The 18,583-nt window shown below is 41.4% G+C and overlaps 1 protein-coding gene across 23 annotated transcripts in view; it reads left to right on the top strand.

Annotated features, from left to right (window-relative positions):
* The window catches only part of fmn2b (formin 2b), a 205,305-nt gene that overhangs the window by 144,435 nt on the left and 42,287 nt on the right, over positions 1 to 18,583 (top strand). For 17 of the 23 annotated variants that reach the window (XM_061810173.1, XM_061810172.1, XM_061810170.1 and 14 more), the window contains 3 exons: positions 13,665 to 13,906; positions 15,938 to 16,116; positions 16,199 to 16,334. In XM_061810173.1, coding sequence (XP_061666157.1) covers positions 13,665 to 13,906; positions 15,938 to 16,116; positions 16,199 to 16,334 — 557 coding nt within the window. Of the gene's footprint in view, positions 1 to 6,184; positions 7,967 to 13,664; positions 13,907 to 15,937; positions 16,117 to 16,198; positions 16,335 to 18,583 lie in introns of those variants that run through there. The other 6 variants (XM_061810165.1, XM_061810162.1, XM_061810161.1 and 3 more) reach the window with 2 other exon arrangements.

Below are 18,583 nucleotides of genomic sequence, written 5' to 3'. Positions count from 1 at the left end.
GCCTGGGCCGTCCAGAGACGACCGTTGAGGGGGGGTACTGTCATGATCCTGGATTCCAGCCAGGGCTGGGCGTGGCCGTCTAATCGGAGGTCATGAGGCGGAGGTGTGACCCTTCCGACCCAGTACATATAGGACCCGGGGGACGACAGAGACTCTGCTAGATCGTTGCCTCTCATGCCTCGTTCCCGCACTACCGTACTCCTGACGTCTACCTCCCGTGTACCGACCAACCCCTGTCTCCCGACCTACCCCGTAAGCCTGCCGTTACTGATCTTGCTGTTTGTTTGGACTGACTCCCTGGTAACCGACATTGGAACGAATAAAAGCTTATTCCGCACTGCTTACCTCTCACCTGAGTCGTGCATTTGGGTCCACCCCCGAGTCTCGTCCGTGACAGTGACACTATCAACCTTTTCTTTGGTCTTCCTCTCAGTCTTTTCCCTGGTAGCTCCATCCTCAGCACCCCTCTACCAATATACTCACTCGCTCACCTCTAAACATGTCCAAACCATCTAAGTCTGGTCTCTCTAACCTTATCTCCAAAACATCCAACTTTGGCTTAATCCTATCCAACCTGTTCACTCCAAGCGAGAACCTCAGCATCTTCATTTCTGCTACATCCAGTTCTGCTTCCTGTTGTTTCTTCAGTGCCACTGTCTCTAATCCGTACACCATGGTCGGCCTCACCACTGTTTTATAAACTTTGCCTTTCATCCAAATGGAGACTCTTCTGTCACATAAAACACCAGACACCTTCCGGCAACTATTCCACCCCGTTTGGACCCGTTTCTTCACTTCCTTCAATTATCAATTATATTATACATTCATAATACTGTATATAGTATATTTACAAGGTTTTATAATTAAAGATTTGACTAAATACCCCTTTTTGTCGCAAATTTGCAAAGTACAAATACTGTTTACATATTTTAAACATTCTGGTACCTCGATGGACGTACATCCCCCGGTACGTCACGGTTTTTCACTTTTTGCGGTGGTTCTGGTCCCAATTAACCACAAAAAATGGATTACTGAATTTCGTGGTGATCTAGATGAGAATTGTGCTATACAAGACAAGACCTGGTTAAACTGGTAGTTTGTCTGTGTGAGAGAGCACACAATTTTATCCATCCATCCATTTTCTGAGTCGTTTATAATCATGAGGGTCGCGGGAGTACTGGTGCCTCAACCAGCTGTCATTGGGCAGGAGGCAGGGAACATGGAAAAACAGACAACAGTTCCTTCCAGAATTTCACATCATACCTGTGAGGCAGAGCCGCTAATCATCACATCTCAATTTTACGTTTCAGCCTCATCACTCAATCAGATACTGTTTTCACATCCAAGACATTCTTAGCCAACTCTTCCTTTAAAAATACCCTGACTCCATTTCTTTTCCCATCTACTCCATGGTAAAATAATTTAAACACTGCTCCGAGCAGGCAGGAACTACCCCTCGGCCACCGGTACATGGGTACCCATGTACTTCGCCTGGCATGGGTCCTCCTGAGTACGCTACATTGACAAGACTTGTAAAACGGTTAGGAAATCGAACAATTATGGGCCTGTCATTTTGAATATTTGATCGGGTTTCTCGTCCACCTCGTCTGTCAGGGAGTCTGTTGTCACTTAAAAGTAAGCCGCATCTCGTCTAACATGGCTCAAAATGATAGGGTAATATGGCCCCGGTCACCTCACTTGCTTCTGACATGTTCTCTTCTTTAAAAACAGATTCAGTATCAGAAGGGGCATCAGAAAAATCTGAAAATCTCTCTTGTTCATCTGCCATAGCAGATGCCACAGCATTTTTTCTATGGTGACTGTCCCAGTGTGACATCGCAGGCACTGGAATGTCGAGTGAGACTTCCGCAACTTTGTGCATTAATGACACGCTCTCTGCTCATTTTTTCCCTGTATTGACATCAAAGGAAATAATACTATATGTAGTTTTCATAATATCTGTTTTAAAATGTTGCTCTATAAGGGAGGCAAAACGAAAAGCTGGTTATCCGGCCGCTCTTTGGGACTGCCAGTATCTTGAATGGCGTCTTTGACTTTTGTCTCTATTTCCCACGTGAATGCAGATACAAAACATGATTCAGGTACTATGGGAACGAGTTCAGAATGGTCTTTCTCAGGTGAATGTAATCAAGACAGCGCACTGGGCTCGCCATGTTTTTCGAGCCTTTTGGGTGACCTAAAGTATTCCAAGATCTTGTGTTTGGTCAATAGAAGAAACAGGACCCAAGCACCTTCAAGCCAATGCCTCCACTCCAGCAGTGCTAGCTTGACCGCCAATAATTCGCAATAATTCTCACCCTAACCCGTCTTAATTAATTCCGCTCCGCAAGAGTGAGCTTCCTTGACAGAAAGGATGTAATCTGTCATCCGAGGGGTTCTTCTGTGAGAGGAGCTCCCCAATTCCGGAATCTGATGCATTCACTTCTGCCACAAATTGTTGGTTTGGATCTGGGATGGCGAGGATGGGAGCGTAGATGGGGATCGTCTTTAACTTCTGGTAGGTAGACCCAAATGCTGAGTCCCAGGTGAAAGATCTCTGTTGTGAGGTCAGACTATGTAAGAGTGAGGCTATCGTGCTGAGGTTCCTCATGAATCTGTGGTAAAAATGAGCAAACCATAAGAACCTCTGAACTTCTTTGCGAGTCATGGGAGTGGGCCAATTGGCTGCGGCCTCGACCATGCTGGGAACAATTCGGATCTCAACTTCTGCCAAGACGAATCCCAGAAACGAAATGTAAGGCCAATGAAACATAAATTTTTCTGCCTTAATATAAAGGTCATTAAGCAGCCCAAATAGCATTTCTAAGTATTCATAGTGTCCTCTCGGGGAGGATGAGGGTCGAATCACTCCGGCTCCCATTGGCTCTTCCACATATTGCCTCATGGCCTATTGTTCAAGGCCTAAAAGATAGAAGTCTCCCTTGTGGAGGTGAGGTACCAGGCAGCAAGTCAATACCACTATCATATGCTCTTTGCAAAGGAAGTGATTTGGCCATGGACTTTGAGAATATTTCCTTAATATCATAATAGCAAGAGGGCACTAGAGACAAGTCCGGATCCTCTAACAAGGTCTGTCAGTTTCCCTGAGCAGCATCTACATTACCCAACTCTGCAAAGTGAAGCTGATCTGAGCACAATTAGCACCCATGACTTCGACCTAAATGACCATTTGATATGGTGGTTGTGCAGTCTCAGTCAAGGATACCCCCAAATTATGTCATTGTTTATGCCGTCAAAAACATGGAAACTAATGCATTTAGAATATGAGTCCGAGAATGTCATCGTGTTTGAGTCTCCAATTAATGCATGTTTTTTGGATGTGGGAGGAAACCGGAGTGCCCAAAGAAAACCCATGCAGGCATGGGGAGCACAAGCAAAATCCCCACGGGAAGGGCTGGGTTTCAACTCCAGTCCTCAGAACTGTGAGGCCAATGCTGTACAGCTGCGCTACTGTGCGGCCACTATATAAGTAATAATTTATTGTTTTAGTCATAATCTTTGTGTGCAGTATAGTCTTTACTGCAGAACAGCCAGGTGTCTGAAATTTTCATCGTAGGTTCATGTCCACTGTCAGAGAAACAATTTAAAAATAAAAATCCTGAAATCACAATGTATGATTTTTTTAGCAATTTATTTGTGTGATAAAGTTGCAAATAAGTATTTGAACACCTGAGAAAACTAATGTTAATATTTTGTACAGTAGCCTTTGTTTGCGATTACAGAGGTCAAACGTTTCCTGTTGTTGTTCACCAAGTTTGGACACACTGCAGGAGGGATTTTGACCCACTCCTCCACACAAATCTCTAGATCAGACAGGTTTCTGGCCTGTCACTGAGAAACACAGAGTTTCAGCTTCCTCCAAAGATTTTCTATTTGGTTTAGATCTGGAGCCTGGCTAGGCCACACCAGAACCTTGATATGCTTCTGACAAAGCCACTCCTTGGTTTTCCTGTCTATGTGTTTCGGTTCATTGTCATGTCAAAAGACCCAGCCAAGGCCGATCTTCAATGCTCCAACTGAGGGAAAGAGGTTGTTCCCCAAAAGCTCACAATACATGGCCGCGGTCATCCTCTCCTTTATACAGTGCAATCGTCCTGTCCTATGTGCAGAAAAACACACCCAAAGCATGATTCTACCACCCCAATGCTTGACAGTTGGGATGGTGTTCATGGGATGGAACTCATCATTTGCCTTCCTCCAAACACGGTTAGTGGAATTATGACCAAAAAGTTCCATTTTGGTCTCATCTGACCACAAAACCTTCTCCCATGACTCCTCTGAAACATCCAAATGGTCATTGGCAAACTTAAAACGGGCCTTTGCATGTGCTGGTTTCAGCAGGGAAACTTCCATGCCGTGCATGATTTCAAACCATGATGTCTTAGTGTATAACCAAAAGTCACCTTGGAAACGGTGGTCCCAGCTGTTTTCAGGTCATTGACCAAGTCCTGTTGTGTAGTCCTGGGCTGATTCCTTACCTTTCTAAGGATCAATGAGGCCCCACAAGGTCATATCTTGCATGGGGTTCCACTCCAATTGAGATTGACCGTCATGTTTAGTTTCTTCCATTTTCTAATGATTGCTCCAAAGTGGACCTTTTTTCACCAAGCTGCTTGGCAATTTCTCCGTAGCCCTTTCCAGCCATGTGGAGTTTTACAAATTTGTCTCTGGTGTATTTGGACAGCTCTTTGGTCTTGGCCATGTTACAAGTTTGAGTCTTACTGATTGTATGGGATGGACAGATGTCTTTATGCAGCTAACGACCTCACACAGGTGCATCTGATTCAGGATAATACATGGAGTGGAGGTGGACATTTGAAGCCGGACAAACAGGTCTTTGAGGGTCAGAATTGAATTGTAGCTGATGGACCGATGTTCAAATACTTATTTCCAGCTGTATCACACAAAAAAATCGTTAAAAAAAATCATACATCGTGATTTCTGGATTTTTCTTTAGATTATCTCTCTCACAGTGCATATGCACCTACAATGAAAATTTCAGACCCCTCCATGATTTCTAAGTGGGAGAACTTGCAATATAGCAAGGTGTTCAAATACTTATTTTCCTCACTGAAACACAAACTGTAGGGAATCACAAACAAGGCTACTTTGTTCCACTCCTTTACCGTGTTGTTATGTTGCAGGTTGAATTTACACATCCATTTTCTGTTCAGAAATGGAAAAACAATGACTTCCAACACAATTCAGTACTGTACCATCACGACATCTAGCAATCAGATGACACAATTGTATAAATGTTTAGCATGCATGTGGATCACGTATATCATATATGCAGCATATATGCCCGACCATTCATAGGCCAGATAAAAAGAAACAACCCTTCACTGCCACATTCCCAAGTATGTATAATTTAGACACTTCAATCAACCTACCACGAGAGATCCCATATCTCAGTGGTTAGAGCACTGGTTTGGTAAACCAGGGGTTGTGGGTTTGTATACCACTGGGGCCTCCACTCCCTGAGAAGGGTTGTGTGGCGTAAAAATTGTGACAAACATATATATGCGCTGTGGCGACCAAGGAAGGGACAAGCCGAAAGGAAAACAATCAACCTATGCATACCATGCATGTTTTGGGATCTGAGAGGAAAATGGAGTAGCCAGAGAAAACCCAAACGATCTATCAATATTTCTTGCCATGTTTAACACAGTTATGCAATAACACCATCCTCGGCTTGTATTTTTTGGCTGTACATGTAAAAAATTAAAGAATATGGAAAATTTACTCACTGTTGTTCTAATACATAATTTATGAATTCAGGAAGTAATAGTATTATTGGAAAAAAAGAATTAGAATTTATTTAGGAAATGGCTTATCTGTTACAGAATTCAACTATGAGGAAAACACTTTCTACTCTCCACATTGGGTAATGTCAGGTAGAAACTGAAATTCATGGGTAATGTAGTGAGAAACTCGAGTGGCAGTTAATGAGCAATTTGTCACCCAGCTATGTCTTACTTTAATTGGGTATGACTTTTTTTTCTTCATCCCATCTGTGTGATTTTTTTTGCATGCTTTCCTGACTGAGCTCCACTGAGTATGCAATGCTTGCGTCATGCTTTTCAGCAGATGGAGGGGAGGGGGAGGGGTTGTCTCAGAGGGAAATAAAGGGAATCATCAGTGGTGGGGTGGATGGGATAGCTCTCTCTCCTGAAACAGCTTCAACATAGAGCTACGGCAAAGGGAAACGTGTGTCGATCTGTTTGGAATCACCACTCAAACAAAATTTCAAGATTGACAACAACAAGCTCTAATAGCTTTTCATTCACCAAAGGCTAAAGTGTTCAACCTGTCCTCAGGATTAATTCACAAGAAAGAGGATGTAGCAGCTGACAGTCATGGGCAACCAGGAAGCTAAACAAAAAAAATCTGCAGCAGCACCTGGTAATGGAGTGTATCCTTCACTGGAAGAGGGATGCAGTGAGGGGGGAGGGGATGTGTCAAGGCGGGATGGAAAGAAACATTGTGGTAAAAATGAAGGTAAAAAGACTTGGAACACCAAAGGAGGAGGAGGAGGAGGAGGAGAAGGAGGAAGAACGCATGGCCCAGTTCCAGGCAAGAAGAAAAACAAATGTGAGACCAAGTCATCTATTTTTTCTATCCGGAAGAGAAAAGATCATCTCAAAGGTAAAAATGCTTGCTCTTCAGTCACAAGCTCGAGTGAAAATTTCCTTGCATCACAACACAATGAGCTGGCCAATTCGAAAACTCCTGATCTGTCTGCAGATGAGCTCGGAGCATCAGATACGGAACCATACTCCCTTGAAAAAAAAATGACACAAGATGGAAGCAAAAGTAAGCGGAATATGTGCAATTCAGCAACAGGAGCACCATCTCCCACAGAGGATGGAGCACAAAAAGGTGGAAGTTCTGGGTCTGACACTGATATTTACAGCTTCCACTCAGCAACAGATCATGAGGATTTGTTAGCAGACATCCAGCTTGCTATAAGGCTTCAACAACAATGTGAAGGGCTTGACATGGTTGCTGGATCACAGGTACAAGGTGAAAGAAGCAGTGTTCGCCAGCGACGTGATGTGAAGAGAATGCAGAGTAATGGACACACTGAAATACTTGAACTGACACCAGAATTAGAGCTTGGATCAGATGCACTGTCTATCTTGGAAGTCAAAGGTTTGTCAAAAATAGAGAAACACATAGAGAAACCAGAAGGATTGTACTTCTTCTCCCACAAAGAGGAATCCAAAACTAGGGAAGATAGTGAGAAAGAAACAAAGAGGGACCTGGAGTTTAATCGAAAGGGGAATAATGTGAGAAAGTCCTCTGTTAGTGGTACAATAGTCACAAATGACCAGTGTGCACCGGCAAAGCAGTCCCCGCCCACAGTCATTCCGATCATTATGGCCAGGGGGGCTGCAGTCAACGCAGTTTCTATGACAACTGCCGGTAACAGCTTCCCTGATCAATCATTGGATAGTGCTGGCACACAGTGGGACCAGGAAGCAAGAGGTGAAAACCAGACTGAAATGACGTTGCAGCTCAGTGTGAATGAATCTCCCGTTACTCCACTGGCAGACAACCACAAAAAAACCTCAGATACCATGGTAACAATTGTTACAGGGAATGTGCTTGAAGAATGCACAGATGCTGAGTCATTTGCAGGTTGCTCTAGTATTGTATCAGAATGTAATCACTTCGCTGTTGCAAGTTCTAATGTGTCCCCCTCCAAGAGGAACAGTGCTTGCTTCACACCTTCCCAAGGGATCCCCACTTTGGCTAAAAGCATCCACAGGTCCAACCAGGCCTCTTCTCCCTCAAACCCCACGGTGAAAGCCCATCCTCCCATCTTCGCTTCGTACATCAAGACTACCACAAGACAACTCAGCTCGCCAGGACACTCACCAGTTTTGTCTCCCTCCCATAGCCCCATGTCACTAAGAAGAGCCCATCATCACTTCCAAAGGTAACGGTCATTGGGTGTGGACAAATGTCTTTTCACATTTTAGTTAGTGGTTGTGATTGTCGACACAAATGTTAACACACATTTTTTATTTATTTATAAGCATTCACAGATGTTGTAATAAAAGATCTCTGACATCAGTCAGTCAAAATATGTAATGAAATAGAGCATGCAATTAACATTCACTTGTGGGATTCCACTTGAAGTAAGTTGGTGTATTTGGAGGGAGGGGTGGTGGCCATTCTATGTTGGACAAATGAGTTACCTGAAGTAGCATTCACCTGCGTTGCCAGTTAGTGAGCTGCTAACGGTTCTTAAACAGTCAAGTCTCAAGCTGTGTTGGCTACTTAGCAGTCATACAGGAACACCTCAATAAATTAGATTAGTGTCAAAAGCTTAAAGGACCTAGGCAATGATGAAAACACTGAATATAGGTGTGGACCTAAAAATGATGTTTGTTTTCAAAATTCATCCCAAAATTGACTGTCATTACTTTAGGCTTGTTCTCTGAAGAACGTTTTGATTTTCAGCCAGATATTGGCACACATTTTGGACACATCAGCCTGTCACAGCTGGACACATAGATGGCAGAAGGAGAGGGCATTTCCCCACGCAACTTCCATTTTTTCTGCAATGTAATTATTACCTATATGGTATAATGGTTTTCAAACTGGAGGGCATTATGGGGTGGGGGCTACCATGAATACTTTTAATTATTAAGTTACAACCAGAAGATGGAGCTGGTTTTACTATTGAGCACACAAGCCCAGACCAGCCTCTGAAATGACCTCAGAATTTAAATATTACCAGAAAAAAAAGTTGTGTTTTTTGTTTAGTCTTGGTGGATCAATAAACGGGTTAGGGTTAGGCCAGTGTAATTTTTCAGCTGTAAAAGTGACCACTGAAGTGATTATTGATTATTGCAAGCTAAACTTCTGCATATTTATTGAAAAACTGAGTGCATGTGCACGTGTGCGCGCGTGGGTGTTTGTGCATGTTTGTGTGCGTGTGTGTGAAAGTAATTTCATCTCTAAAAAGGGGATGCTGCAAAAAAAAACCTTGAGAACCAAAGCTGTTTTGAAAGTGCACATTTTTTTTAAAAAATATAATGGATGAAAATTGTGACGCGAAATGTGTTGGAAGGCTTGCTCTTGAAAAAAAGGATCAATGAAATGAAGAAAGAGGATATAGCCACTCATGACTCAAATGACACGCATTACATGCTGATCTTCACCAGAATTTAGAAATACATTCCTATCAATGTCAACATACACCTCTCAAATTTCAGAACAATTGGCCTTTTGATGATTTTACCCATCTGTTTTCATGTCAGCATGGTATAGCATCCTATAGAGGAACTGCTTTGCAGAATAATTTCTGCTTTTCTATGCATGGCTTTCGTCAGTCCAGTTTTGTATTAATTAAACATGAAATCCCTATAAAATGCCCCAATAAAGTTTCTACAGATCAGAAAGAGTTTCTGTAGGTGACTATGTGTGACAGACCCAGGCTTTAGCTGAAGGCTGTAATAACATGGCATGATGAGAGCATTAATCTCCAGGCGTAAAGCATGAGATTAATTTATGTCTAAAAACACTGATTGATCTTCACCATAAGTTACAAGTACATTTCTATTCATATGTCTATTTAAACCTCAGAAAAATATTAAGATCCCAAACTTTATCGGCATCGATTAATTCCATTCGCTGTGTAAGGACAGCTTTCATGTTTGTATCATTTTCATGATACAATGACCCTAATAAATTTGTGATTTTTCACCATATGTAACTAATGATCATAATTTGGGGATGGTAGGTGTTCTTCATATGATAACCTGAAGAGTTGTCATTTTGGAGAATATGATCTAATACTATGACTTCATAACATAGTACATTATCTTTAACCACAGTCTGTAGTGTCTCTAGTCTTTTTCTAAAATAGGTGGAGGGATTTGACACGACAGTAAAAATATATAAAATATAACTAATAATTGCCATTTAATACAATATAATTCTTCCTTCTTACACACTAACCAGTAATGCTGTGAATTTGTTCTCTGCCTTTGTCCTACAAGACATGGAGGGCAGGGGGCATGTTGATTTTGGAGATGAAAAAGTGGTGTTTCAAATGCAATTTGTTATTCAAGAATTGCTCCAAAATTTATTGTTGATTGGAAATGACTCCCAGCTTCATTTTCTTAAGCAAAATAATTTCATAAAGAGAACTTGTTGGTGAAATGTGGACAGTTGAAAACCGAAGTCTACATACACTGTCCAAAAAACCCACATTTCATTTTTTTGTATCACTTTCTGATGTCAAGTCAGACCAAACCTCGCCTCTTTCAGATCATTCAGAATCACCCAAATTATTTCATTCTTTTAAATGCCACAACAATGAGACAGAAAATTTCAGAGAGAATGTTATATTATTTCCTTCACAATCAAAACTTTACATACATGATCAGTACTATGTCTTTAAAGAACATGGGTCAACCCAGATGATGAGGTCATGGCTTTGGAAGCTCCTGATAGCTTAATTTACAACATGTGACTTAATTGACGACACACATTGGGATGTATTTAAGGCTGCACCTCCAACACTGCTTCCTTGTCTGAAATCTTGGGAAAATCAAAAGAAGTCAGTCGGGGAATCACCGATAGAATTTTGGAGCTCCACATGTCTGGCTCATCCTTGGATCCACATTCCAAATGCTTGAAGGTTCCACAAACTAATTATGGAGATTCCCTACAAACATTCAGTAATATGTTTTAGGATTTTTAAAAATATATATTATATGTATAAATTTTGATGATGACAGCGAAATTCACCATATCTAGAAACTGCAATATTGCGCAATAAAGAAGAAACAATGACAATTATTTTTATTTTTCCTTTGAAAATTATTTTCCCAAGGGTTTAATAAATCCATATCATGACTGAGTAATGAAATGAATGGACTTACTTACCATATTCTAATCTACTGAGATGTACTTGTATTTAAGACTTTTCGAACCCTTCAAGTAATTATTCCCAAAATGAGTGATACAGGGAAGAAAATAAGTATTTGAACACCCTGCTATATTGCAAGTTCTCCATCTTAGAAATCATGGAGGGGGTCTGAAATTTTCATTGTCGGTGCATATCCACTGTGAGAGAGAAAATCTAAAAAGAAAAATCCCAATATCACAATCAATGATTTTTTTAACGATTTATTTGTGTGATACAGCTGCAGATAAGTGTTTGAACACCTGTCAATCAGCTAGAATTCTGACCCTCAATGACCTGTTAGTGCGCCTTTAAATGTCCACCTCCACTCCATGTATTATCCTGAATCACATGTACCTGTGTGAGGTTGTTAGCTGCATAAAGACACCTGTCCACCCCATACAAACAGTAAGACTCAAACTTCTAACATGGCCAAGACTAAACTGTAGAACTGCACAGTATTAAGGCTCCGTCACACCATGACGTTGTGGTCAACGTCCTCTGAACATTTCAATCATTCTATTTTTCAGCGTTCTCAAACGCGGATGACACATGTGGCGTGTGATTAACGTGTGTCTAACGCATGACTTAACGTGTCTAATGCACAAAAAGCGTATAACAGCGACCAAATAAGATACCCCTAAAAACCATTAGCATGTGCAAACGCGTCATTGGGGCGCAACGAGCGATTTGTCAATGTAAGACGAGTGCGTTGAGCTGTGACCAATGGGTGAATAACGACGGAAAAGCGTTTTGCTGGCATGTAATTTTTACAGTGCAACCGGCACTAAAACGTTGGAAAGTTCATAGTCACTTCAGTTATTGTCGTGAGTTAGAACAGTGAGCCTCATGCCGGCGAGAAGAAAAAAAGTTAGGGCGTGGACTTCAGTAACTAGCGCTGCTAGTAAGAAAGCTAAGCCTCTTTCATCACAAGCAATGTGTTTGGAGGAAAAACAACAGCAGGAGGAAGAGCACGTTACCCATCATGTGACACCCCCTGGAACCCTAAACACCTTGCAAACCCCAGTGAGGACGGTCCAACAAAGAGACAAAAGAAGCAGAGAAAGGATTGAAGGATCCTGGACCGGGGTGTTGAGGATAGTCTGGTGGACTTTTTCCGCGAAAACGAACTGCTGCTTTCTGGATCTTCCATAGTAGGTGCTCTCGACTGTAGCTTAATATTAAATGGACCTTGCTTTTACAACGTATCGGTTATTATACCCAGATGCATGGAAGTTCGGGAAACGCTCAAATGACTCTCAATGGACACCAAACGACGTTCGTTTCACTTTGGTTACACGCTGTGTGCGCGAGAGGATTGTTCTGTGGGCATTGACAGGTTGCCAGTGAGTCGTTCACTGCAAAGCAAACGATTAAGTAACAACCAAGTAAAGCTAGAGTTACGACTGAGTAACGATAGGCAAACACGTGCAACGCTCGGCGAACCTTAGTAAAACGTTCCACAGATGTTCTTGAACATTCTGCAGCGTTTAAAATTAAACGTTGATGAACACTGGTCTCGGTGAGAACTTTTGTGCATGTTCTCTGTTCTCCACCGATTCCCAGCGATCATTGACGTTCACTAGCGTGGAAACAACGCTACTCTGGAGCTATCCCGGCGATCATAGGCGACTGGCAACGTTTTCTCAAACGCTGAAGGACGCTGGCCAGAACGTCATGGTGTGACGGGGCCATTAAGGAGAGGATGACCACGATCATATATTGTGAGATTTTGGGGAACAACCTCTTTCCCTCAGTCAGAGCATTAAAGATGGGTCATGGCTGGGTCTTTCAACATGACAATGACGCGAAGCACACAGCCAGAAAACCAAGGGGTGGCTCCGTAAGACGCATATCAAGGTTCTGGCGTGGCCTCGCCAGTCTCCAGACCTAAACCCAATAGAAAATCTTTGGAGGAAGCTGAAACTCTGTGTTTCTCAGTGACGGGCCAGAAACCTGTCTGATCTAGAGAAGGTTTGTGTGGAGGAGTGGGGCAAAATCCTTTCTCCAGTGTGTGCAAACCTGGTGGATAACAACAGGAAACGTTTGACCTCTGTAATTGCAAACAAAGGCTACCAAATATTAACATTGGTTTTCTCAGGTGTTCAAATACTTATTTGCAGCTGTATCACACAAATAAATCATGATTAAAAAAAATCATATATTGTGATTTCTGGATTTTTCTTTTTAGATTATCTCGCTCTCAGTTGAAATGCACCTACGATGTAAAATTCAGACTCCTCCATTATTTCTAAATGGGAAAACTTGCAATATAAAAAAATATAAATATTTTCTTCACTGTAGGTGTTAGCTGAGGCTAGGGTACTTTTTAGCGCAATCTTGCTAACAAATGCCAATGAAACTAACCTGACAAAGGTTGAAATTACCATGTAAATAATAATGACATGTTATTGCTGTGGGACAAGATAGGAGTGCCCATGCATAACTCAGACCCTGGTTCCACATTTCATGGATGGATGGATGGGACTATACTGTGAGGGAACTTAAGGAATAGAAAAGAAAACAAAGTCAGTAATTACAGTTGTTATTTTTTTAATTCACAATTCAAGCATTTATATTATTTGAACAAATACATCCCATCGGTTTTTGAACAGTTTTGCAAAAATGAGTGATGTGATTACATTAATTTTTTTTCTCACTTTTCTTATTATGGCAGTCATGGTCAATTAAATATGTTGACCGATTTTGCTTTTAGGGTGATGGGTGGTGATCACGAAGTCCCAAGGAAGTGCTCCCGAAGCAATGTTGGTACTCTGAGTCGCTCAGCTGACTGGACAGAAGAGTTCGAGAGAGGAATGGGGTCCTGTCTCAACAATGGTGACTATAAGAATGTAGAAGACTACACTTTCAGAGGTGGAGGAAGCCAACCCATTTGTGCTCCAAGGAGATCTTTCTGTGGACAAATAGCTGCATGCAGCTATCAAGATGTTTTTACAGGTGATTGCAGTAGCCCTGTCCACACATGGATTTTTCATTTCTGTTTTGTGTAAAGATTGATTCATACCAGGAAATATTCCTGTCCATACAAAACAACTTAATACAGCAAAACAAACTCCTACAAAATGATGACTGGGAATCATGTCAGTCAAAATATGAGAAATGGCAATGTTTAGCATAAGGCTGAATAATATGTTCAGATTTTTCCATTATTACCCAACTTCACAGAAAACAAATGCTCAACACAGTCTCCAAGTAACTATTTCGACTACATTAACATACAGTGCCATGAAGTTTTTTTTTTTTTTGCATATCAATCATAGAGAAAGGTTTCAAATCATCAAACCAATTTTAATATCACTCCGACAACACAAGGAAATGCAAAAAGCAATTTTCAAATGACAATTCAATTTATTAAGGCACAAAAATAAATAAATCCAATCCTTTCTGGCCCAATGTGAAAATGTAATTGCCCCCTAAACCTAATAATTGGTTGTCCCACCCTTGGCAGCAATAACTGAAATCAAGCGATATTTGGTGATGGGTCTGTCACATCGCTCAAGTATTTTGTCCCACTCATCTTTCAGAATTGTTTCAATTGGAGAGTTTTTCTACCAGGAACTGCCCATTTAAGGTCACATCACAGCATTTCAATTGGATTTAAATTCAGACTTTGACTTGGCAACTTCAAGCCCTGCATTTTTTTTCTTTAAATGAGCCATTCAGAGGTGGACTAGCTGGTGTGCAGTCCACAGAATGTTTCTCCAAAAGTGTTGAGTATCATCAAGATGTTTTTTTGACAATGTGAGACAAGCCTTTGTATTCTTTGCTGACAACAGGGATTTTCACCTGAAACACTCCAATGGATGCCATTTTGGGTCATGGTCCTTCTCATGGTAGAATCATGAACACTGACCTTAACTGAAGCCAGCGGGGCCTGCAGGTCTTTAGAAGTTTTTAGAGGTTATTTTCTGACCTCCTTGATGAGTCGATGTCACACTCTTGGAGTAATTTTAGTGGGTCATCCACTCCTGGGAAGGTTTGCCACTGTTCCCAGATAATGGATCTGACGGTTGTTCACTGGTGCCCAAAGCCTCGGAAATAACTTTGTAACCTTTCCCATATTCACCTTCCCAAATTTGTGGTTTGTCACAGTGACTTTATGATTAAAACAATTTCCTTGGGTTGTCTCTGAGTGATGTTGAAATTGGTTTGGTGATTTGAAACCTTTGTGTGTGATACAAATGCAAAAAAGAAAAAGAAATCAGGACGGGCAAATACTTTTTCACGGCACAGTACTTTGTATTATTGATTTGATTGAATAGAGAATTTATGGGTCTTATACTACATGTGGAAAATGCTTTTTTTAACTGTAATTTTACATACTGATCACCAGTTCATCAATTAAATCACTTAACAATTTCAAGCATCCAAATTAACCAAGCATGTTTTTGGACGTAATTGGGGAAGAACAACCCCCCATGAAAGGTTCAAATCGAGATTCAAATCTTGCTGAGAGGTATATGTACATGATACCTTCCTACTGCTGACAGGACATGTTTATCTAGTTATAGGCAGCCAGGGGTATTCCAAAGTTGACTGTTATGGTTGAGTTATATATTGTGTGATTATGAAATCAGTGCTGTTAAAAAAATATAAAAAATAAAACAATATTTGTTATTGACTTTACACGCAATGGGTCACATTGACTCATGAATATTTTGGTAGGCAAGAAGAATAGGAAGTCTGGAATTTACGAACTAATCAGACTTCGTTGACCAAATAATATTTTAAAGTATCCTTATTCAAAGGGCGATCTTTGGTGGCACCACCACTTAGTTTTGTTTAATTTTTTTTTTTTTTTACAAAAGAAGGTCAATAAAGTATCCCAAAAGTCCTAATATAACAAACTAAATAACCTGCTCCAAATTATGGTTCGACAAGGACCACAAATGTGACCGTACGTTGCAATAGCAGTCAGTTGACTTATAAACCACTGTTCCACATTTTCTCCGGTTTCTGGATGTCCAGGTAGAACCCTTCTGGAGAAACTGCTCCTTCAACAACAGCACGAGGAGCCAGAGGAAGCTGAGAGGCTCTGTTCCAGAATATTAGCCATGGGTCTTCTCTTGCCTTTCACTGACTGCTTCAGACAACAGCTGGGAGCCAGCACTACACACATCACTTCTGCTGGATCAGCTAATTTCCAAGTATGTAGCTGCAGCTATGGATTCTACAATCTCTAAAAATGATAGTTATTCAGTTTTAAATAATAACATTGTGTTTACTCAGGGTGAACAGCTGTACACATGGGCTGCTGTTAACCAGCCATCTTTTTCCCTTGATCCTCCTGAGGAGAAGCAACCGGGTAATCCAAAAGAGTTCAGATCTAGTGGAGAAAAGACTGGAGTCAGAGTCATTGATCCAGGTGAGAACACCTCTATGCAAAGTATGGAGTGTCCAGTGTACAATTTTGGCATAATTCTATGTCATTTTTATCATCATAAAAAGTCCATTTCAAATTTTTGGGGTCATCTTTGCCAGATCTGTGCTTTGCCTGTCTGTCTCTTTGACCTCATGATTCTCAACTGCTTATACTTGCTCTGTGAAGTGTAAGGGCTTATATAGACAAGTGTGTGGCTTTCCTAATCAAGTCAAATCACTATAATCAAACATAGCTGGACTCCAATTAAGGTGTAGAACCATCTGAAAAATAATCTGAAGTAATGGATTAGGTTAAATATATGAATGTCACAGAAAAGGATCTGAATAGTTGTGGTAAGTGATATTTCCGTTTTTTTTTTTAATACATTTGCAAAAAATGTCAAAAATTCAATTCTTTTGCCACCAATATGAGGTGCCATGTGTACATTTATGAGGTAAAAAATGAATTTAAATGATTTTGCCCAATGGCTGCAATCTAACTATATAACAGAGTGAAAAAAATGAAGGGGATCGGAACACTTTCAGTACCCACTGTGTACACGTGTTAATATGCATACAATGTTCCCCCATTTATTTGCAGGGGTTAATGTTCCACTTCTGAGGGGTTCAAATTCTACCCCCCCACCCCCATTCCATGTTCTCCCCATACCTGCCCTCGATCACATCCCAAAAACATGCATTAATTGGAGACTCTAAATTGCCCCCAAGAGTGATTGTGGGTGTCACTGTTGTCTGATTCCATGTGCCAATTGGCTGGCGACCAGTTCAAGGTGTACCCTGCCTCCTGCCCAATGACAGCTGGGACAAGCTCCATCACTCCTGCGACCCTCGTGAGGATGTGAGGCTCAGAAAATGGATGGATGGATGGATGGATGGATGGAGTGGCCAAGTCAAAGTCTGGATTTAAATCCAATTGAGATCCTGTGATGTGACCTTAAATGGGGAGTTCCTGCTGGAAAACCATCTGACATGGTGGAGTTGAATCAATTCTGCAAGAAGAGTGGGACATCCCTCCAGAGTGATGTGAAAGACTCATCACCAATTATTGCAAAATCTTGATTTCCGTTGCGAAGGGTGGCACAACCCGTTAAGTTAGGGAACAGTTTGATTTTCACAAGGGTCAGAAAGGTTTGGATTTTTTGTGCCTTAATAAATATAATATAATGTAATAATTATCATGAAAAAACAGCATTTTTGTATTTCCTTGGGTTGCCTCTGAGTGATATTAAAATTGGTTTGATGATTTGAAACCTTTGTGTGTGATTGAAATAAAAAAAGAACCTTAGTCCCTTGGGTTGTCCTGAGGTCTTCTCCCAGTGAGACAAGGTCGGAACAACTCACCGGGGAGATGTCCAGGAGGCATCCAAATCATACGCCCCAACCACCTCATCTGGCTCCTCTCAATGTGGAGAAGCAGCGGCTCTACTCTGAGCTCCTTCTGGATGACCAAGTTTCTCACCCTATTTCTAAGGCAGAGCCTAGATAACCTGCAAAGGAAAATAATTTCACCTGCTTGGATGCAGGATCTTGTTCTTTCAGTCATGACCCACAGATCGTGACCATAGGTGAGGATGGGAACAAAAATCAACTGGTAAATTTAAAACTTTGCTTTTCAGCTTGGCTCCTTCTTTACCACAATGGACTGATACAAAGTCCGCATCACTGCAGATGCTACACCAATCCACCTGTTGATCTCTCTTTCAATTCTTCCTTCACTCGTGAACAAGATGTCAAGATACTTGATCTCTTCCCCGACCTGGAGAGGGCATGCCACCCTTTTCTGACTGAGGACCATTGTCTCAGATTTGGAGGCACTAATTCTCATCCCAGCTGTGAACTGCTCCCAGTGAGAGTTTGAGATCAAGGCTTGAATAAAGCCAACAGAACCACATAACCTGCAAAAGCAGAGATGCAATACTGAAGCCACCAAACTGGACACCCTCTACGCCTTGACTGCACCTAGAAATTCTCTCTGTTAAAGTCATGAACAGAATCATTGACAAAGGCCACAGATGAGGTAGTCCAACTCTCACTGGAAACAAGTCCAACATACTTCCGGCAATACGGAGAAAACTCGGATAACGGTCGTACAGGGAGCAAACAGCTCGTATCAGGGGATTTGGTACCCCATACTCCCAAAGAACCTCTCATAGGACTCCCTGAGGGAAACGGTCAAACGCCTTCTCCACACCACAAAACACTTGTAAACAGGTTGGGTGAACTCCCATGACC

Source organism: Syngnathoides biaculeatus, chromosome 22 (genome assembly GCF_019802595.1).
Source record: "Syngnathoides biaculeatus isolate LvHL_M chromosome 22, ASM1980259v1, whole genome shotgun sequence".
Lineage (NCBI taxonomy): Eukaryota > Metazoa > Chordata > Actinopteri > Syngnathiformes > Syngnathidae > Syngnathoides > Syngnathoides biaculeatus.
The sequence above is the reverse complement of the archived record's forward strand: the minus strand, read 5'-3'. Positions and strand labels throughout refer to the sequence as shown.